This window comes from Anas acuta, chromosome 3, assembly GCF_963932015.1.
Source record: "Anas acuta chromosome 3, bAnaAcu1.1, whole genome shotgun sequence".
Lineage (NCBI taxonomy): Eukaryota > Metazoa > Chordata > Aves > Anseriformes > Anatidae > Anas > Anas acuta.
The window spans coordinates 84,304,171-84,327,743 of record NC_088981.1 but is presented as its reverse complement, the minus strand read 5'-3'; the positions used below and the strand labels follow the sequence as shown (position 1 = coordinate 84,327,743).

Sequence of the window (23,573 nt, the reverse complement as noted above, 5' to 3'; positions counted from 1 at the left end):
GACAGAAGTTAAAAGGAGTCAAAGTTATTATGTACCACAGAACAGTCCTTTTGGAGTCTCAAGAATTCCACCCCCCGCAGCACATGATTTTTTTTCATGCTTGAAATGCAGGGCACTTTCCCAAAACCAACAACAATAACCGCTCTAGATATTCTGAACATTATTTTGTGATATAAAAGTGCTTGCTGACGTGTATGCTGCAAGTACAGTCGCTGTAGTGAGTACCCATCCTGTTGTGCATGAAGCGCCACGCTCTTCAGAGACATGGCGAGTGCATGCAAAATATACGTGTTTGAAAAGTCAAATTAAATGTATAAATTATACATTACAAAGATATGCAATTCAGCATTATTATTTACAAGACAGGCTCATTTCATTTGGTTTTATATTGCCACTCTTCCAATTTCAAACAAGGCAATTCATTAAATTCTCACCATAAATGTCATCGTAGTATTTCAATCTCATTAAGATATGAGGAAAAATCACTCTCAAAATACAATCTCCTGTCCCCTCCAAATAGCAAAGAAGCCATCTCATACCAATCCACCACAATGCCAGAAGATTGCTGAGCAAGCTAAGTCTATGCACCTAAACATTTTCTTTCCTCCTGTGCTTAGAAGCATCATGCATGCTTAAACATGTCATTTTAACATTTTACACCTCAAGGGAAAATGCGGTAATAAAAAAGCATCAAAAGCCTTTAAAAGTCTTCCTTGAATGTCTTTAAAAACAGAAAAATTGTTGATGCTAAACAGACTGCTCTTCTAAAAGCTGTTTACCTACTCTTATGAATGTTCTAGCAACTGCTGCATTGGACCAGTATGTACCACATATGCTATAGTCAAATCCTAAACTAAGCAGTATGCCATACAATGTAACACAAAATGTAAAACTGTTACTCTTAGATGAGACAGTGAAAACAACCAAAGCTTCATTTTCTCATTTTTTTAATGTCATTCTGTAAATTTGGATGGGTCCACTATGTAGGTATTTTGTTTCTTTTGGAAGCAAAAGGAAGCTTCTTACTAAGTGTGTCATGACAGAAGTCGTTATGTGGGATATTTAGGTATTAGATGTATTCCAATAATTTTCTGGGATTTGTGAAACTTGTCGCTTTGAGTAATTCAAAATCATAAAAGTAATAATCTGTGACAACCTATATATATGTAATTTATGATCGCTGTTACCCAAAGAACCAAGACTGGCAGCTTATCACAGAACACACAAGAGATTTGTGATTCAGCCTGTACTTCACAATGTCAAAATCAAGTAGTTGTTTTTATCAAGACCCAAACCCCTAGTATATGTCAAATTATCTACCAAAAAAAATAGTTACCTTTGAAATTAAGAGAAAGTGTAGGCTTTTATGTGTACTTATTATACGAAACATTTAAAATGTGCTATGAGAAAGTTTTATTCCAGTTAATCAGGAAGTTAAAGGTGTATTTTTTCACGACATAACAGTTACTGATATTGGTAATTTCAGAAGCATACATGAGCATAGTCTGTAAAACATAACACAAAAATGTTTTCTATAATATTCAGAATTTACCTAGAGTCATGAGCTGGTTTATCCCTGCAATAATTCTGTCACACTCCTCGTCTCGTGTCCTGGAGCCCCATTCTCCATCCAGAGGTTTGTACAGCAGTGTTCTACGCTCATCATCTGTTAAAGGAACACTAGTTCCTAGTTCTTCTGGAAATACAGCTAGAACGTAACACGAAAACTAAATAAAATACAAATCTTTGTATCTGGTGAAATACATAGTCCACGTAACTAAGAAAAATCAATTCAAATATACATAACATCTTTCTACTAACCAAGACAAATGCATAGTTCCTGATTTGTTCAAAAACATTTTTGACACATTGAGAATCCCTTCTACTGTTGTATGTAAAATTTAAATCTTTATGATGTAATCTGCTGTACAAGTCCTCCATTAAACAAGATTTACTTTCTTCCAAATAGCTAACTGTAGAATTTATTTTAGAACCACCTAAGGTAATCCTTTATCATAACGGAAGTTCATGTTGCCTGTTTTTCTTAAAACCCTAAATTCTTGGTAATGTAACTAGGATTTGCGGTTGATGATTTTCAGATGGAATTTAAGATAATGGCTTTGATGTTAGACTGGTTTATTAACCAGTCTCCATTTAGTGGTTCTACACTGCCAGTTTTGTGAGGTCAAATGCTAAAAGCAGAGCTACTGAGCAAGCAGACTGAAACGCCATCACCCTGGCATTCTTCAGGGCCTGCTGACTTTGACTAAATTCATAATGTAACAGAATGATGCACAGTGCTAACTTTTTTTTTTTTTTTTTTTTTTGAAAGGAAGTGTAACAAAAGTCAGTGTTTATGGACACAGCCACTAATTCAGGATTCAGGTTCAGTTGTCTGCCTGTTTCAGTTACTTACTTTAGCCATGTTATCACACTAGCTTCTGTATTTGACTTGTAAGAGGTACTCATTAAAAGAAGGGTTGAAATAGAACAAAAAGTTGAAATGTGCACAACTTAAAAGAATAAAACATATTTATGGTTACTTGTTCTCTGTACAATGCCTAACAGCAACAATTTCCGAACCAGACAGGCAGCAAATCCTACTATTATCAAACTCTCTCACTGGTGCATCTTGAGTCTTCAATGCATTGATTACCTGCTGGCAGGCTAACAGCTTGCAGAATAGTCAGCTTCTTTACAGCTGACATGGGCACAAGGCTATCTTCAAACCTCTCTAACCGTATGAGAAGTTAATTGCAACTGTATGCCATCTATTTTGAGGTTTTGTACCACAAGTGGCTAAATCTAACATACGTTTTGTTTGTCTAAGTACAGTTGTATGTCTTTCCTAAGGGAAAGATCACAGTTTGTTTATGTGGATATGTATTTATTTTAATAATTTACGTTATTTAGATGCAACTGGTTTGTGGTACTTCCCTCAACTTGTGAAACCACGCAACATTCACCTCAACAGGTGAAATCACACAACAGTTTTTTTTACTTCTTCATATAAACTCTTAAAGCAAATTAAATTATGAATGTACCATACCATTACTTGGTATCAGCTCCATGTCCCAAGGACTCATCTTCTCGGTGTCCCCATTGTCCCAGCTTAAAAATAACCACATTTAAATTATCTACTAATATGGCTTAAACAAAGTAGTTATTTAATGTTTGTAACATAACTTATTTATTTATTACAGAATATTAAAATAAACTGGTACAGTGAGATGCTTGATTGAATTTAATAAAAGGAAGTTGCTCAGTCAGTACTTCAAATGAAATATCTAATTAAAATAAAAGATTTTAGATAAGTTTGCTAACCAGACATTGTAGCACTGAAACAAGCTGTCAGGATAATCGGGCTGAAGAGGTTCCTGGCTTTCAATTGTTCCAAACCACCAAGCATCATCTATTACTGATCTGAAACGATCACCTAGGTAAGAACACAAAATAATTTAATCAATACAAACTCCTTCCTTCCTCCTCCTCTGAAAAGCAGTTTTCAGATACATTCAGCTAGACATTGAATACAGAAACCCCTTTAAACATCTGCAGCATCAACAGACAAATATGAATCATATTCTTTAAAAAAAATAATTCTGAATGCTGCCTTTAAACCTAAATGAACCAGTTAATAATTAGCATAGACAGAAGCAATTGATGATTTGCAAATATATCCACGTAACTTTTATATATGAATTTATTTATTAATTTAATATAAAGGTGAAACATGCAAATGCTGTATCTTTAAAACTACCATCTACTTGTGTTAAATACTACACACTATCTTAAAATAACTGCGCACTGACACCCCTGTACAGGGAATACTTTTACATGCTGCTGAGCTCATCCTCCTTGGTTTCTGGTGTTCTTCAACTGTGTGTATATAAAAAACTTCCAAACACAACTTAGACAATTATTCCCTTTACTAACGCAGTCAATATGAGTGATTCAAGAATCACATTTATTAATGCTTCTTCAAAAGGTTAGCAAAGTCACTTAGGACGATTTGAAATGGTTTTACTACTGCAAAGCATTCGTATAGCTGAGCAAAAAGGTCAGAAGTGTTATTAAAAAAAAGAGACATCAGAATATGTTACACACGTCACCATAATTTCTAATATTTTCTGTAAAACGGGCTACAAAATTTAGAAACAACTTTTTTTAGTGAAACACTCAGTTAACTCAATCCAAGAACAAATGGAATTTAAATCTGAGATTCCAAGAACAGCATGTTTTTTTTTTTGTTTTCATGGGATTTGAAGACTATACATGTAGATACTTTATCACCTTCTGTAGGGCTTTTTTTTTTCCCCCAATATTTCCACAAAAAGGGAAAAAAAACACAACATTCTGCTCAAGTGCTTGCTGCAGTTGTCTGAATTATTACCAACTACATATATTCTCAAAATATTCTCAAAATGTTTACTGATTATTTTTTTTAATTTAATGGATTAGTTCCATTTATGTAATTCTAGGACAAATACAAAACTTCCACTAAGTCCTAGTTGTGCTGAATGCAATAGAACCAAGTCATTCATACCACCAATATCTTAAAAGCAAGATCAGAAATGTAAACAGGGGCTGATGATCTATTTTAAAGGAATAAATTAGTCCACAGAGCTCTTAAAGATCAGTCTCCCAAGCAGTTTTACAAAGAAATGTGAGTAGGCACAATTGTGAGTGCCTTTCCAGTGCTAAGCAGTTCAAAACCACTTAAAGGACTGTATACACTGGCGGTCAACTTTGGATTTCTCAAAAGCCAGAGCATTCCGGTGCTAAATAAGAATGCTAAAATAAGTGCATGTGAATGAAAACGCTCACAGAACAGTCTCCTCAATCACCATCTCTCCAGTGACCTCTGTGTCATTTTATCCGTGGGATACTAGAAAGCCATCTATGTGGATATTAGATGGAAACTTCTAACTAATGACTTCTAACTAAATATGCTAACTAACATAATTTTCCAAAGCTGAGTATCACCAGATGATGTTAGCTTGGTGGAGATTTAAAATATATGTTGAACTGAAAGTAGCTGAAACATAAGAGACATGTATCACCTATCTTATATGTACACCTACCTACCTTATACGTATAGCAAAAACTCAAGGAATCCTATCAGAATAGGTTTTAGCCCAGATACTTGTATTCTAGTTGAACTATATGACAATGATATGCAATAAATAGAATCTGAGTAGAAATAAGAACCCAACACTCCTCAGCCTTTAGAAGAGTGCTCTTTTTAAAAGGATTCATACATTTAAAACACAGGGTCCCTTAGTATTAGAAAATATAAATGCTGCAGGTAAGTAAATATTCTTCCTCTTACCACCACCACCAAAAGTCTACCACCAAAAAAAAAAACAAAACAAAAAACACACAAAAAGCCCACCACCACCAAGGATCGTTAAGAGATCAATATTTTAATGACTTAAAGTGGAGCCAGAAAATTTAATATTCAGCGACTCTCTAAAGAGTACCTCTAAAAATATTGATTTGCAGGCTAAGTGGCAGAAATCATAAAGGAATAAGAAATGATAATGACAGTGGTCCTGAGAAAACAAACCAGAACTGCACAGAACATTTATATATCATATTCCACAGTGCAACAAAACAGGGCAGGGTTTGTTCCAAGCAAAGAAGCATACACTAGTAAAGTATCGATAGTGTCAAGTAGAGACCAGGGTAGTGTTTCAGAAGATTCCTGGAAGAGCTGTAACAATTTTATCAGTGCTTTTGCTATCTCTGCTTTACCATTTCATACTGTCTCACAAAAGGAGACTATTTCACCGCTACTCTTACCACCCAGAAGAGGAACTGAACAATGAACACAGTTGTCAAAGTTACAAACTCTGTATTAGTGTTGACCTGAAACTCAAGTTATTTGCACTGAAGGCTTGATAAAGGCTTCTGGTGCTTACAAAAAATACTTTCTACACTTCAAGTTTCTGGAAATACACTTGCCAGCCTAGGAAGGAGATGCTACCTGTGCTCATAACCTTGAGCCCTTTTTTTGTTAAATTGTTAGAAGGGCTAACAATTTAAGTTTCCTCCACTACTCCTGAATTTCTGTTATGACAATTGACTTCTGGCTAGGCTGTTCACATACGAGGTATGGCAGTCATTCTTTTACTGCTGCCATAAACTTGTGGGAAAACATTTACATTGTGGCAGAGAAGACCACAGATCCATACCTATGAAGAAACAGTAAAGCATGGTGACATCTTAGTAGGTGTTAACCAAGCTTGACAATTAAAGATCTTTCAGCTGTAGTGATCTTTAAAGAGGAAATTGAGGGACATTTTCCTACTGATTCAGAAGCCTAGAGTCTTTACCATATTCCCTGTAGATCGGAAGGCTAGCTGTTCTTTTTGACAAGTTCATGTAAAGTATTAATAGGGCATTATGTAATTTATATATTGCCAATTCATACACACACTAAGCAAGGATGTCGTGATGTGCAAAGGACAGGATATCAATTCATCTTTTCTGGCAGAAAAATCAGGTAAGAATCAATAAGAAAGAGCATCTAACATCCATCTGTGCCACTTCTTCAGGCTACTTAGTCACAATGAACTTAGGAGAGGACATCAAAAAGGAAATAATGAGTATAGATGAAGGGATGCAGTGTATTTGCAGAAACATGTATTATACCAGTTCGTTCTGAACAGGCAATCAGATGTCCCATCATGTTGTTACAATAAAATCCTCCACTCTTTTATATGATGCTTTGCCTGAAGCAGTAAAAAGTGCCACCAAGTCAGCTGCGTATATGCTAGTCACAGCTCATGAGTAGAAGAGCCGAAGGAATTGAATGTGTACATCAATCATTGCTAGTTTACAGAAGATGTGTTTAACACTGAGAATTTGAGAATTGGTTCAAAAAAAAAAAAAAAGTAGGCTATCAATATTTCACTTTCAGGAGCTTGTCACTACAAAATATACTGAGATAACAGAGAGGACTTAAAAGGTGTCTGTAATTCTACAAACATGGTATCAAAAACAGATTACTCTCTTAGGGGAACAGAACTCATGTTGAACTCTGAAGAATCAGTAATACTTGTTCAATCTTTTAAGTTTCAGGGACTATCTAAGGATGTTCTTAGGAATAAGAACATGAATTTCATGACCTCCTGAAAAAAACACACCTTAGAGAATCATTTTGCTGTACCGCACCTTTTTCTCCCCCTAGTTAGATTTCATTGCTAAAAGGTGATCTTTGCTACTGCACAGAAAAGATGACTAGGAAGCTGATCTGACTGGAGGACTTGCCTGTTATTAACATTCTCCAGTATACAATGCTTTACTCAAACAAGTCAAAAATAGATGGGAAAGGCATTTTCTTTGTGCAATCTAGAGAATATAAATACCAAATGCTTGATAAAGTGTTTCTGTATTTCCAGAAATAAGCAGGCCTGAAAAAACCTGGGGAAAAAACCTCTAGTAACAATGCAGTTTTAAGAGAGCCTTCAATCACAGATAGGATAAAGTAAATTATTAGTTACCGATAAACACCTGAACATTATAATAAACACCATATTTCTAAAAATTTATTCTTCATTCCTCCCTGCAAACACACAACTGAGATTTATTTTTCTTTTACAAAACACATTTTATGTTTTGTTTACTTGCCTGTAGCTTCAGTCAAGGACAAACTGGGACTCCACATCCAAATATGGCCAGAACTTTTCCTCCATTTCCAGCATAGTATTAAGGATTTATTTACCATAACCTACTTTGTAATAACTTATCATGAAACCAGGGAGACGTGTAAACACAAACCATTAAAAAGCCCAAACAAACTCACACAACTCACCTATATTCCATCGTCTATGTTTTGCATCATCAAACTGCTGCCTCAGAACTAGGAAATCTATGACGTCTGGCATGTCATGGTACCTAATTACAACAGAACACAAAACTAATAAGCAATACAATAGCAAGAGCAGGAAGTAAAGCATAATTCAACATTCTGAATTCAAAACTTCAAAAGCAAAAGTTCCAGTCATGACATTGACTTTCAAAATAACCCAAAATTACAAAAAAGTAATTTGAATATACTAGTGCTTACTTCATGGTGAACGATCCTCCAGTTAGTTTACCCGTATCCGGGTCAAGAAAAGCTAGTTTAAGACAGCAGAGAGTAGGCAATCCCACTTCATACTTAATCCCAACTATCTTCATCAACTCTTGCTCCTGGAATCAACAAAATATTACATACCATCACGGAAGTTACGATGACTAGCAACTTTCTGAAACGTGAAAATATAGGTATACTGAAAATACCAGATTTTTGTCAAAACACGTCAAAATCAAATATTAGAAATTTAGTCTTTCAAACCAAGGTATTACTTTGTATTGTAACTTGTTTCAAAAATAGGCTGCTATGAGATGTAACCAAATTAAAAATAAAATCGGCATAAACTGACCAGGCATGATTTTAGCATAACTTGTTAAAATGGTTCAAAGAAAAAGTACAGTTTAAGATCTGATTTCATTTGACTGTTAGGTTAACTTTTTCACCTTCCATCTGACTAAAATATTAAGAGCACAGTATCAGAAATAATCTGCATTAAGAATCTTCTTTAAGTTTGTTTTGTTAAGTTTCCAAACTTTTTTTTACATTAAGATGACGAACAAAAATGAAAAAGAAATCATACCCGTAATTCCATTTTATGCCATGGTTGTTTTTTGGGATTAATACTATATATTTTGTTCTTCTTAGCCATTACAACATATGCTTCATGACCTTGTCGGAAATAGTAGACCTAGGAGTGAAATGGGATAGTTATTATAGATGTTATGAAGACTTTTATAAGTAAAAATGCTAGTGTATTGCTGCCATGTAATGCATGTATTCTCTCTTTTACCATTTTTGTCTTTGCTGTCTGTTTTTCCTGCATAAGTCACAGGTTCTCAAATAAAATTCAGTAGACAGCCAAAGCAGGTATCATAGAAACTTTCCCCTTTTACAGAAAAAAGTGTGAAAGGATACCATTTTCAATACAAGCAAAATATCCTAAAATGCGAAACCAGTGAAATGAACCAGTGAAACATGTGAAACCAGAACATCAATAGCAAAACCAAAACCATCTATTAGTCATCACACTACAGCACAATTCAATGGCAGTAACACAAATCCCACTAATCCACCTGCTCAACACTGTAAGACAGCCCTAAGATGACAATCAACCAACACTAAAATTGAGTTAATTGCATCTTTTTTGAACAAGATGTATATTCTAAAAGGAGAATTCAACTACTGGCTATTCTACTGGTAAGATCTCGGTGTTCATTTCCATACCACCAAACAGCCTAACAAAGACGAGAACAAACCAAAAATAGACATTTCAAGTGCTTATGACAATTTTTTTTCAAATCTATCCATTACACACTTCCACAATTCAGGCATCTAGACTCTTCTTTGTTTTACAATGATCCTGATACCGCTTGGATGAGTGTTTTTGTTATAAACCGCTATTGCAATCAAGAAGTAAGCCAAAAATCTTAAACTTACATTCAAGAAATGTTTGTGAAATGCAAAACTGAGCTTCTTCAAACTAACTAGAACAAAGATCTTATAACAAGATATCTGCTAAATTCACACCGAATAAAAATCCTCTAAAAACGTCCCAAACCATAAACATGAGATTTCTACCAAGTAGGATGAAAGAATAGCTTAAATGCAAAGGCCTAAAACAACAACAACAAAAGAAGAGTAAACAGCCCTCAATAAGTTTTAAAATACATTTATAAATACAAACACTAATACCTGTATTTCTACATGCTTCACAAAAAATATTATATCATAAAATACTATAAAGAGTATCTGCCAAGTTTCTACATTAACTGTTACTGACTTTTCTTACTTTCATATGGCTATTATTTTTCTTTTAAATAGAGGACTCTTAAGCTTTACTTCATACCACAAAGTCCTTATAACCTTGCTTTTCAGGGTGTTTGAAATGCATAATACCCGGAAAGGAAAAAAAGAGCACAGCAGTTACAGAAGGCATAGAAGTCAATGCACTGTCACAACCTAACTGGCAGGAAGAGGAACAGAGGCTTCTAGGAGACTCCTCTAAAATAATACCAAGTTAAATTACACTTTCAACATTATGATAATTGTTTCCTACACCTTAATGGGTTGTTAAATAACAACAACAAAATCAGCTGAGTGGCTCAGGCTACAAATAGTTCCTTCTACGTATACTGTTTCTGCTAAACCTACAAAATACATTGTTTACAGAAGAATATTTTCCTTTGAAAATTGCTCCACGCACTGTGCCTTCTATCAAAACAACAACTCTGAAAGATGTCTGTGGAAAAATACTTTGTGCTCTTTTCCAGGAAATTGTATTTTTAATCTTGATCAAGATTTTGCTTCTGGATATTATTGGCAGTACCCAGGCACAAATGTTCTTTATCGCGTTAAAAACAGAATATTACAAAGACTATGTACTGTACTTGGGTAATCAGCCAGTCAAAACTAGAGTCCTGTGTCTTTTGTATGTTTCCCCTATTCCTCAAGACACATGACAAAGGTCTTTAAATATTAAAAAAGGGCAAAGGGATGGTATGTGCTATTCTAATATACTCGGTATGCCTAAATATAGCACTACTGTTGTTTCTTACTTGTTTGCACAGCTGTTAAGAGAACAAATTTGAAAACTTTCTCCTTCCAAATCTTACGAAATATATCAAACATCCCACCAAAACATTCCAAGCCCACAGGAGACTACTTCTATCATCATAGTTCTCTAATTAAACCTCTCTTATTCTGTGGATCTCAAAAGTAACTTTCTAGTGAAAAGAGGCTATTCATCATCTTAAAGCAAATCCGTGAAAAGCAAATGACAGACAGCATTTTAGACTAAGCAGCTTGATTACTAATGTATCCTCTATTGATGCAACTAGTCCTACTTTCTAGATGCAGCATAGGAAATTTCCTGTTCACCAATATAAAGATTTTTTCAACAAAAGAATGTAGCCTACTTAAATATTCCTAGTACACAGTGCATAAGCTATTCAGCAGCTGCCAAACCAAACACCGGAGTTTATCTTACTAAACTGGGGTATGATGCCAAAGTCTCCTGGGTAATGCGGTACAGATAAATCCCTGGCTGCTTCACCGTATCCAGATGCTATCAGGCACCAAATATATTTGTTTAGATTTGATCTTTTGAGCAGCACAGTCTCCAAAACATGTTTATTTTCCTTGCTCGCTAGTGATAACTTGCTTAGTTATGCTGCAAACTGGATCAGTGAGGTTGTCCACTAAAAACAAAAGCAAAACTTCTTGTACATGCAGCCACTGCTCTCCATTCAGTTTCTAAGGTGATACCAACAAATGGCTGCAGCTCAGGAGCAAATTAACCAACTTTGCCACCAAGTCAAGTACTTCTCCAACTATGTTCTAAAGATCTGAGCTATACAAGAACTCTGTTTAGTACCTCTGAAACACGTTGCTCCTTGAAGAGCCAACAGACTACACATTACAGCATAAGCCAGCTATTTCCTCTTATTTTAACCTGGGGGAATTTAGGAAACATGCACAGACTCTGATGTTCAGTACTACTTTCTATTTGATACTACTTATTCATGAAATTCACTGTACTGTTCACATTTCATATATTCCAAAGTAGAAATTGGTGAGCGTCTTTTTGCTATTGTATTCCAAGACATCTGAACCATGTTTACAACATGTTTTTAGTTTAGTTCATGTAAAATGGATATATACAAAATTATTCTTGTGGTTTTCTGACTTAAGAGACTAGTAGAAGTTTTCTGGCATCAGCAATGTACGTGAAAAGGAACAGCATCAGAGCTTGTCTTCAGATTAAATGAAGTTTTTAAAAAACACCACCACCACCTTTTTCTTCCTCTCTTTTCTTTATAAAAAGGTTTAATTCCCAGTTTTTACTTCAAGTCCCAAAATGAAGTTCTCCAAACAATACTTAAATTCCTATTTGATTTCGTACGTATTCTTCGAGGTGCAAGATGCTCTACCACAAAGGCCTAGTCATACTAGATAAGCATCTCAGACAGCTTGTATAAGTGTGCCGTAAGTCACACACTGAATATAGTTCAAGAAGGAATGTTACTGTAACAGCACGGAAGAAAAAGGTCAAAGCAACATTGTGTGCAGAACATTTTTTAAGTATGGGAGAGACTATTGGAAGCGAATGCAAATTTTAGCCTGATCAAAGAATGTTTTGAAGAATATCCAAAATATTCCAATAATAAACGGTATTAAATCTCTGGAAAAAAAATGCAAAGATGAAGACAAAAAAAAAAAGACAAAAACAAGCTGAAAGAAGGAAGAACACAGAGGAAAAACTACAATACCTCATCCCCCATCTGCGGTACAAATGGGCATCGGCGAGGAACAGTGTCTGTAATCCATGCTGAAGGCAGCCATTCTTCCAGTGTCAAACCATTTTCTGCCAGAACTCCTACGGCCAGCCTCTAAAGAAAATGAACACTGAAGATTAATATGAGAAAAAAAATAACATTTGGGGCATTCCTATGCTTTGGAAATGCTTTTTTAAAAATTGACTGCCATTCCTTTAATATATTTAAAGTAAAAATGAACATACTGTCAGTGTGAAAATAAATCTTAATTACAGCTTACAGTAACATCCAGACCAAAAAATAACAATCTAAAGAACTATTTTTTTTTTTTTAAATAACAACCTTGTGCATTTAAGATTGAATTTAAGAATTACAACTCATGCCCAGAAAACTAAAACACATCATTCTTTTTAATCAATTAGACAAAATACTGAAACACTACAACAAATATTGTTAAATATGATCTAAAAAACTGCACGCATGCCTTCACTTTTAACCTTTTTGTATTCAGAAGCCACAGTCACAAATTTGTATTTAGTAATACAAATTTAGATTCAGTAAGCAGAGAACAGGTTCTACAGTTATCTTTCCCATTCCTTCTCCTTATTAAAGGTATGTTTCAAACCTCCATCCCTCAAAGATAACAGGCAGCAAACAATCAAGCATCTCAGGAGGACTGGAAACTACTTTTGATCAGACTCGATCTAACTAGTGAGATAATATGTGTTAGGCTGAGAGAGTCTAACTAGTGAGATAATCACATGGTTGTCTTGGCCCACAAGACACTGCAACTATACAGTTCCCTCCCATTAAGGAACTCTGTAAAATGGGGAGAAATAGATTAATGAGTGTACACAGAGGTAAAGCATGTGGAAATGACCTGGATTAGGTAAATAAAAGTTTCTGCACAACCATCCAAGCGAGCTTGCTTTAGAATTCTTAACAGAACCTTGTACGTGTACAGAAAGCTACGTGGCCACTGACAGAAGACCACGCATCCCCAAAGTGCAAATAATGATGGTCCAGATTTCATTCCTGAGCACAAATTAAAACGTGGTTTCACCTGAAAGGGGCCTACTTTGAGAGCACCACTGGAATTTATCACAAGACAAAGCATAAACACAATTAAAAACAACAATAGCAAAATCAAAACAGAACTGTTCCAGTGTAATAAATCACTGATAAAGAAATGTGTTATGGATTTTCAGGTTCAAACAGGGCTGTCTTATGAAAAAATGATGTAATATGTCAGAGCTAATTCCATCTAGCTCATTGGTGAATTATGGGAAGGAGAAAATAAACAATCTTTTAACAAATTCCTCTGTTGCTATGATTTCACACATTAATCAGCAGTTTACAACCTTCATGAAGCCAAGCCTGAACTCAGGCAACCATAGTTAATAATCACATTCAATAAGAAAGAGACTAATCCCTGTGAATTTGTCTAGTAATTTCTGAAACTCTGCTAAATCCCTTACTAATCAGCTCCATAACCTGATTCCATACTCAGGTTTAGTTTTAGGTTTGGTTTCAGGGGGTAGGAGCAGAATGAGGAAAGGATCTTTTTTGAGTTTCATGCCTGTCATTGGAGGTTTCACTGCAACAAAATAAGGACGGAAATCATTCTGTATATATTTGTGTCTAAACAAGGCTTATAAAAGCTTTTATATCTCATCTCCCCAAACTCTCTCCCTGTCAGAGTAAGCATGTTTGAGTCTGCCCTACCACTGAAAAAAAAGCCCTGTACTCTATGCAAATATCACACATAATGGAATTAAAAGAAAAAAAGACATGATTGTTCAGTCTTAAAAAGAAGTTGGAATGAAGTGAGGAGACTGTCAAGTACAGCTGAAAAAAAAAAAACAGGGATATATTACACCAATACTTGGTATATCCCTATAAAAGGAATTTCTGATCTGAGGTAGCATGGCTTTAAGGACATAAAAATGTCTCACAAGTGAAATGTCTCATATTTAGAAAGCATATAATTACAAGAATCTATAATTTGACTTACAGGAGTCAGTAAATTAGTAAAAGACAAGTTTTCAAATTACACAATATTAAGTTACATACGTAACCGAATCAGTCATCTAACTGTCTAAAACAGTAAGAGTGAGCATCCTTTAATATATGAAGTGCATCTAACCTTTTGTTTTCTCTCTTTGGGTTTCCTCTTCTTTGGTGATGTTGATGGTCCATCTTTCTCCTCACTGCCTTTCTTCCTTTCCTTTTTAATTTGCTTCTTTTGTTTTTCAGGTCCTTCTTCATCTTCTGAACTGCTTTCTGCTTTCTTTGTTTTAAGTTTAGGTATTTTCTTTGGTGGTTGCAAATTGATTCCTGCATCTGCTGTCCAGTCAGAATAATCACTGGAGTAGTCACTATGTATGACATGCAAAAGATATAAAGATATTAAAAAGCAGAAGTTGAAAAGCTATTCAGAGAACGTAAGTTTATATAGTATGATCCAATCCAAGATTAGAGTTAACAGTCTAGGTAACTATAATTTGTTTAAAAACGTTTCCTAAAAACCTACATTCTAACTACATATTAAATGGTAGTAAAACAAAAGCTTTGAAATCGATCAGTCTTGTAAGAAGCATCTTCTAGTATGCTTCTTGACCAAACGAATGACCAAATGACCAAACGAATTTAATGAATCTTAAATTCGTTTGGTCAGTTCAAGATGATACATTTCAAAGCCTGGATATTGTTCTCATGACTCTTGGCTTTGAAGAACTTTGAACAAATATTAGCAAAAATATCTGCTCAGGAAGAAACAAAGAATGGGTTGAAACTACTTCAATCTTTGCTTTAATTTCAAACCAAGGGCCAGCAGAGGCAGTCACAAGAATGTACTATTGCAGGCCTGAAACATGCCTGCAAAGAAAACCATCCTGCAAAACCAATGGGAAATAATTCTGCTGCTGGCAAACAAGGATGAAACATTTCCTGAATTTTAGAAAACCAATACTACAGATGAAAATGAAATCCTGAAAGTTTTAAGTTCCTTGTCATCTTCTAAATGTACGTGTTTTAGTTACTACTTAATTAATTGTTTACAGAGAAGACAGGAATATTTAACATTTATAAGCAGCATTTTTTAAGGTATATTGTCACTTACCTAGAACTGCCATCACTATGCCATGCTCTTTCATCATCTTCTGATGTTCCACCACTGGCGACAACTGCTTCTCCTTCCTAAAAAAGCGTGGGGAGGAGAAGGAACGGGTAGGGAGAGGGAAAGACAATGCGTTTTCTTCAGAATTCAAAAATGATTAAGACTCTTCTAGGCTTTACATATCTTATAAACATTAGAAAAGTTTTATGTTGTTAAAAGACGTTTTAATGTGCAGATATTCACTTTAACAGACTAAATGAAAAAAATAAAGTATCTATACCTGGAGAGATGCACAATGGAGAGCAACATTTTTGAACATAAAGCCAATGGAACCATAAGTGCTTCTCAATCTCCATTTAAAAAGGCTAGCTTACCTTTGGAAAAATTATTTCCAAATGTTTTTAATGTAGTACTTCTCCATCTTTTCAATTACTATCAAATGCAAATTGGGACAAACCTTAAATACTCATTTTAAGTTTAAATACTCTAAGTTTAATTAGCTGAAGCAGAAGCTTAACAAATAGAAAAGGAATTTATAAGACTGCTTTATGACTAAGGATCTTACATCTGAGGAACTGTGTCCATTTTCTAACTCTTCAGGAGGCCGTGCAGTTTCTTCTAATGCGTATCTTGTACGGTAATTGTGCTGGTTACCTTGCTGTTTTTTTGAGTCACTAGTGTCTAGTAAATGATCATGAGAATGGTTCTGTGAAGACATGAAAATCAAACAGATCATTTGTGAGCATACTTTTTTTTACTAATACATAGAATTTTATTTAGCTGTAGTACTAGAGGAAGCAATTTTTGCAGTAGCAAAAGGATGCAAGTTTCAACATCAGAAAATTCAAGACAAGTCACAAGTCCACAACTAAAGCTGGTGAATAAAACACATGCATGAATACCTGAATATAAGCACCAAGTAGTTCAGTATATTCTGGACAAATTAAATTTTCTTCCCAAATATGAATAACAAATTTGTATCTTAAATCATTAATACTCATCATTCTCAACACAGTACATAGAGAGTTAACCATAATATAAATAATAATAATATAAATAGGCTGCTAAGAGTTTGTAACAGCTCAAAATTACACTAATGAAAATGCCCAGCAGAAAGGGGACTCCTACAGAGAGCTCTAGCATGTGTCATATTGCATCTGAAGGGTCAGATCTGTTAGAAGAGAGAGACCATACATTAATGCATCCCTTGGTTACAGTCACCCCTGTATAACAAGAAATGGCCTTTAAATGGTAAGATTATTACAGAACAGTTCAAATGAATGCAAGTCAGTCGTAAAGAATCTGAGTTCTTATGAAGCTTAGAATATGTAATGTGAACACTTGCTCTTAATACATGAATGTAATGCTGCATTAGTCCCCCACCCTTATAAAAATTTAAGCACTATGATCTCAATTTCTGTTGTGTTTTTGTTTTTTTTTTTTTTGGTATGAGTACTTGAACTTCGGACTTGGTCAGTCCCAGTGAAATAGCTTCTGTACTCTTTAGATGCTACAGCAGGTGGTATGCTTCCCCAGTGCTCTAATTCTTCCAGAAGGGAAATCTCAGATATCTATTATTAAGTGTTGATATGGTTGAAAAAACAACACCAGAGATGAAGCAAGAAGAACTGGAACAGACCACAGAAAGGCGCTGATATTATCTGAGCATTCTAGTAGGATAAGTTGCATGTACCTACTCCTCTTACATTTTTTCTTCTGGAGCAGTGAGATCTATTCTGTCGCAGATGATTGCTTTTCGTAATGGTAAATTTTCCCTCCAAGAACAAAAACTACTTTCTGTTGAAAACTGTAGTAAAGTTTGGTTAATAAGCTGTATCTAAGATTTGGTTTTCCTTAGCTGAATGCAGAAGACTGATAGTTAGAGCTCTTCTCCCACCATCCATGTTGGAATGGACGCGCCTTTTTGAGGAATGAGTGCACCTGTTCACCTCGGTAGATCTGTGCAATTACATTACTGGTTTCACCAAAGTGCATAGGACCAACACACACTGCCCTGTGCTCTCATAAGTGAGCTCTGAATTTCCTTTGTTCTGTCCAGTGAAAACTGGGGAAGTCACCAGCGTCTTCTTCCTGAGAAGCTGACAGCGCAGCTACTGGAAGACACTTCTATCAGGATTGCTCAAGTAATCAGTATTTCAAGATTGTCCAGACTTTTGAAACCTGGGGCGTTCCTTCTTCTGGATTCAAACTGGCAGCACATTGCAGATCTCCTCAAGCTGCTTTGACCTTACTCAGAACAGCTTTAAGGCAGCCCTAAGACCAGCTGCTGAGCCCACCACACGCTATGCTCTGCCCCCCGGCCTTCTGGGGCTGCTCACTTCTTGTCAAGCTCTCAAGATTGATTGCTGAAGCAGACAGGACAAAAAAAGCCAACATTACAACAACTTGCTTCTGCTACTTTCATAGAATAGTCGCTGGGAATCACTGCCTTTTTATAAAGCCCATCCAGCTCCTAGCATCATGAAACGCTGTGTGAGGAAGCACAGGCAACACAAACGGGATCACATAAACCCAATGAAACCAACCAGTACCAGATGCATTTTGCAGAAGCTGCATTACAACTACACTATTTTTTGTCTTCTTTCTAGAAATAAAGCTCCTGAAGATGTACACCCACACTTCGATTCATTCTATTTCTCAAATGGTTATTATAAATACAGCTTTACCCTACTTACGCTGGAACTATGGATTCCCTGAAAAACTGAGGTGCTTTGCACAGCTGTTTGATTTTGGAAAGATTTCTTCTCTTTTGGCAGTTCAGAGGTTGACAAAAAGTAAGTAAATCACTCCCGCATGGAAGCGCCTATCAAAGCAAGTAACATCACTGCATACATATTGCATTGTGGCGATGCCAAAGCGTAACAGACTGCTTTGGGAAAGATATAGTATCAAAACAAGAATTTTAAAAAAAATGGTTATCCATGACACAATCACTGAGAGGTTGAGGTTGGAAAGCACCTCTGGAGCTGATCTTGTGCAGCTGCCCTGCCCAAGCAGGGACCAGGAAAGGGACCAAAAGATATACATCTTTCGCCTCTTGCCAAAAAACGTAACTTAACATCACTCCTACTCAACACAGCTTTGCCAAAACATGATTAGAAGCTGTAGGTCAGGCAGATTCTCATTTATTCGGTGGTTGTTGAGTGGCAGTAGGATAGAGTATGAGGGTCTGACTGGAAAGAGGAGGTATTTTAAGCTTTTCTGGCAAAATGGAATCCATCACCAAACTCTGCAACAATGACTGAGGAAACACAACTGATAGGTTTCTTTTTTCAGTATATACTCTGAAGAAAGAGCTTGAAATTGCACTCTTAACTCTAATGGGAAGTTTGAAAATAAAGCCAAAATTACCTATGATTTGAGGCTCAATCATCACTGTCTCTGTATACTTTGATGAAGTCATACATGCTGACAAGTACCTTGTACCATATCCAAGGCTTCCATTCAATATTAGAGCACATCTATAGACACATTAGAAATTACAGCTGCTGTCAGAACAGTTTTTCTGTGAAATACAAGTAATGGTATTCCCTCTATTTGAAAGGGACAGATACAAATGTGTCATCTGGATGGAGCTGAGGGACTTAACACCATTATGAAGGATCATTTGATACCCTGGAAACTCACTGGTATCTGAACAACTTCCACATGAGAGCACTGAATTCTACTGTCCTTAAGACCCTTGAGTCTACCAGGAAGCACAGATTTGCTGTGATTTTATACAGGGTTACAGTAATTTTGAGAAGCTAAAGCTAGAAAAAATTCATAGGATTTCTTCACCTCCAGGATCTGCTCTCTGAGAATTGTTCCTTTTTCCTCAAGACAACAGGAATTAGCTTTTACTAACAAGTCAAATGGCAACAGTCATGAACATGTGTCCAGTTACGGAACCTCAACATCAACATGCTCATAGCCTTTTTGAGACAAAGAAATTAAATTCTGGTGGTGTTTTGGGGGATCTGTATATGAGTTTCCCAACATTATGATTGAAACATTATGAAAAACATCATGTTTTATGATGAAACATTATGATGAAAAACATCAGTTTGCCATATAGTCTACGTAATTGCTTTAAGTATTGACTAGATAGGCTATTTAAATGCTTCTACCCAACCAGAACCAGTTCTCTGGAACTTAAATTTGTCTGTAGTGAATGTCCATTCTTATTTTTCTGGAGAAATGTTTTCATTACTGAAGTTGTCAACATAAAACTTTACCCAATTTTAACATTCTTCACTGACTGAGTTCTCCCCTGGATGACAAATAAAATACCCCCAAGCTGTTAGTGCATAAAGCAGTTTTTATTTCACAGAATCCCAAAATGAGTGAGGTTGGCAGGGCCCTCCGGAGGCCATTAGCAACTGGATTGGGGCAATCCCAAGCACAAATCTAGGCTGGGTGGAGAATGGATTGAGAGCAGTCCTGAGGAGAAGGACCTGGGGGTGCTGGTTCATGAGAAGCTCAACATGAGCTGGCAATGGGTGCTTGCAGCCCAGAAAGCCAACCGTATCCTGGGCTGCATCAAAGGTAGCGTGGCCAGCAGGGTGATTCTCCCCCTCTGCTCTCATGAGACCCCACCTGAGTGCTGCATTCAGCTCTGGGGCCCCCAGCACAAGAAGGACAGCAAAGAATTAGAATGAGTCCAGAGGAGGGCCATGAGGATGATCAAGGGGCTGGAGCACCTCTCCTATGAAGGCAGGCTGAGAGAGCCTGAGAGAGCTGGGGTTGTCAGCCTGGAGAAGAGAAGGCTCCAGGGAGACCTTACAGCAGCCTTCCAGTACCTAAAAGGGGCCTACAGAAAGGCTGAGGGACTCTTTGTCAGGGAGTGTAAGGATAGAAGAAATGGGAATGGATTTAAACTAAAAGAGGGTATGTTTAGATTAGATATTTGGAATAAATTCTTCACTTTGAGGGTGTTGAGGCCCTGGCACAGGTTGCCCAGAGAAGTAGAGAAGCTGTGGATCCCCCAACCCAGGAGGTGCTCAAGGCCAGGCTGGATGGGGCTTTGGGCAACCTGGGCTGGTGGAGGTGTCCCTGCCCATGGCAGGGGAGTTGGAACAGGATGGTCTTTAAGGTCCCTTCCAACCCAACCCATTCTGTGATTCTATGGTATCATTTAATACCTACTCATTTCCAAATCTCTTCAGGACCTATCTCAAGGGACTTTAATTATCAGTAAGCTTCTCACCAACCCAAGTCCTCTGAAAAGAGGACTTTAAGAAAGAATAAAAAAAAATGAAGAGTATGAGTTTTCTCTTTGATGATGCTATTGCATATCCTCATGGTTTAAGGATTTATTTAAACATCTTTAAATAGTTACTGAATTCACTAACACTTACTCTATGGAAAACTTATTCACACACTCAAGTGCAGAGACCTTGACTGTTTGCTATTTCCTCAGAACAAAGTTGGGAAGCCACTGAAGGATTTGCTGCCAAGTTATCTTAACCTTACTTTCAGGGCATAGAATCCAGATCAGAGATCTTTCAGATCTGAGATAAACGAAGGGCATGCTCTTCTCTGGATCAACATAAGAAAATGAAGAAAGGTTTTCCTATGCTAGCTTCCACTCTGTAGGATTTTAAGGGTACAAATAACCACAAAGAAAATACGGGAACCCGAAGAGTTCAGTGCTACCTTTAAATTTAGGATACTAAAAAAAAAAATATCTGAGTAAAGTTCTTTAAAAGAACATCCACATTAAGTTTGTTTTCTTTGTTTCAAAGATGTAATAAAAGCAATTGCTGAAACTGAAATGCTGAACCAACTAGTCTACTCTGCTATTTTTATGTCCCAGTGATATTTTAGGAGAACTATAACCCAATGAAAAATTTAAGGGTAAGCTGGTAGGAATTCACAGAGCAGGAAGGATTTTTTGATCGAGCTGTAGCTAAAGAAAAGGGAAAACTCTTGAGCAATGCAATTGTTTAAATACACTGAAGAAAGTCTGTAATTCAACACCAAAATACATCCCTTCAATTCAACAAATAACTTTCTTAAAAACTGAATTTGTGAGGGTCATCGTCTATTATTTCAGAGAGAAAGAAAGAGTTACCACATTTGTGGTATCCTGGTAACCCACCCATTGGCTCTGCCATGGCCACATCCAAAACAATAAAGGACAAAGAGCTTCACACTTCTGTGTACAAGAACTGGCAGATAAATAAAACAAGCTATATTTATTTAAATAATATATATATATTTAAAATAATTCAAATCTAGGACACTTGTTTTTAATTTTAAAAATTAAAAATATCTTAATTTTTTTCACCTTGAACCCCGTCATTTTTACTTTTCAATAGACAACATGCAGGCATTCTTGGAGGCACAAATTTTACTCAGGTTCTAATTAAGGGTTGAAAAGTCTTATCTTGAGTAAGTGTACTACAAAAGCCAAAGCACGGGTTGTTCTCCTTTCAAATTGTTTAACATTTACTTCTTAAATTACACAATCTGGCTTGTTATTTGGCTAGAAAAGCACAGATATGCATGTGATGCATAGATTAAAAAAATGTTTTAATAAACAAGACATAAAAAGATTTTTGTAAATATGGAATATACATCCTTCAGATTTTCTTACCAGTATAATGGTTGTAAGATTATTTGTTTCATAGGTTATATGAAAACATCAGGTCAGTTACGATGACAGCTTCATTTTTAGTACAATGCATTCCCTTCTATCTATTTCATCTATCCTGTTTTCCCCTTTTCTGAAAAATGCACTCCAGATCCAGAAAAAAACATGACATAGAAAATCCCGTAAAAGTTTGCATTATGATTATTAGGGTACCATGAGAGAAAATACCTACATCTTTATTTGTAATATAAAAAGTATTTAAACGAATTAAAGAACTACAACTTAAATTTTAATTGAACCTTTCCACAGAACAGTATGTCAAACAGTAGACAACAGTATTAGGATGTAGTGATCAACAGTGACAGCCAGCCTACAGCAAAACATGTTCCCAAAGCTAGATTTACAGGGCCCCCACTTCGGGGGCTTCTAAGAGCAATCCCAATTTATTTAGAACATAGTGAAACATCAGTATAAGCATGCATCCTCAATCTGGAGAGGTAAACAAATTCCTATACCCGTTTTTCAAATTTAAAACTGAGAAGAGTAATATAAATTCATGTGGCCTAAGAAATACAATTTATTTCTATGCTTCTTACTGTGATACAGTACAAGTGACTATTTACCTTAGGGAAAGTAGGTATTTTGTTCTCTCTCTGAATGTGACTCATTACATGTTTTCTTTTCTCTTCTGATCGATACACCCTTACTTCTTCTTCTCCCTTTGCTGTTCTCCATTCTTCCTGCCTACTGAAAATAGAAAATTAAGATGTTAACTTTAAAGCAAAAACACTAGCACTGACAGAATCTCTTCCAAGTCACAGAATAAATGTTCAATAGTTATGACGTGCTTTGAACAGTAGTTTCTTTCTTTAGAGACAGAATTTGGCTTCAAATACCCTTTCTGAACAAAGAAAGATTTCAAGTGGCAAGGATTGAATACATGGTTGTGTTTTGTTCGAAGGACATCTGACTTAACTATGCCCAAAGCCATGACTCTAAATTCGAAAGCAATTTTCTTGAGAAATATTCACAGAGTATCTAAAATATATAATTGAAATTTCCTGTTCCTCTTTCCTGTTCATGTACAAGATACCAAAATCTAAATATAAAGAAAACCTGCATGTTTATACACCAGCACTGTGTCTTAGGACAGTAACTGTCCTCTCTTAAAAAGATTTCCATAATTTTAAGCATTCACAAAAACCCTTGGTTATCTAAGAATTCCAATCTTGTTTCAAAAACTAGAGCAGTCTGAGTATAACCAGTAGGGTTTTTTTGACTTATTGATATAAATATTCGTCACAAGCCAATGTTACTGAACAAAATAAGGTTATTTCAGGTTTGAAAAACCAAAATTCATCTCCGGCACTTAATGCCGTGTGTCAGTGTTCCAGTTTAAAATGTCAGGAACACATGCAGTTAAAACATACCATAATCTCATGTCACAAGTCCGAAAACATTTAGGCAATTAGATTTCACTGCATATACAAGTTAAATTAT

At 35.9% G+C, this 23,573-nt stretch overlaps 1 protein-coding gene across 2 annotated transcripts in view; it reads right to left on the bottom strand.

Annotated features, from left to right (window-relative positions):
* PHIP (pleckstrin homology domain interacting protein) overlaps window positions 1-23,573 on the bottom strand; it is a 111,106-nt gene that overhangs the window by 18,570 nt on the left and 68,963 nt on the right. For both annotated transcript variants that reach the window (XR_011095225.1, XM_068678117.1), the window contains exons 20-30: window positions 22,697-22,820; window positions 16,041-16,181; window positions 15,479-15,555; window positions 14,504-14,735; window positions 12,352-12,471; window positions 8,664-8,771; window positions 8,075-8,199; window positions 7,820-7,902; window positions 3,325-3,436; window positions 3,050-3,111; window positions 1,553-1,708 (exon numbers count right to left, since the gene is read on the bottom strand). Coding sequence is in view for 1 of the 2 variants with exons in the window: in XM_068678117.1 (XP_068534218.1) it covers window positions 1,553-1,708; window positions 3,050-3,111; window positions 3,325-3,436; window positions 7,820-7,902; window positions 8,075-8,199; window positions 8,664-8,771; window positions 12,352-12,471; window positions 14,504-14,735; window positions 15,479-15,555; window positions 16,041-16,181; window positions 22,697-22,820 (1,340 nt within the window). In the remaining variant the exon portion in view is untranslated. The remainder of the gene's footprint in view (window positions 1-1,552; window positions 1,709-3,049; window positions 3,112-3,324; window positions 3,437-7,819; window positions 7,903-8,074; window positions 8,200-8,663; window positions 8,772-12,351; window positions 12,472-14,503; window positions 14,736-15,478; window positions 15,556-16,040; window positions 16,182-22,696; window positions 22,821-23,573) is intronic.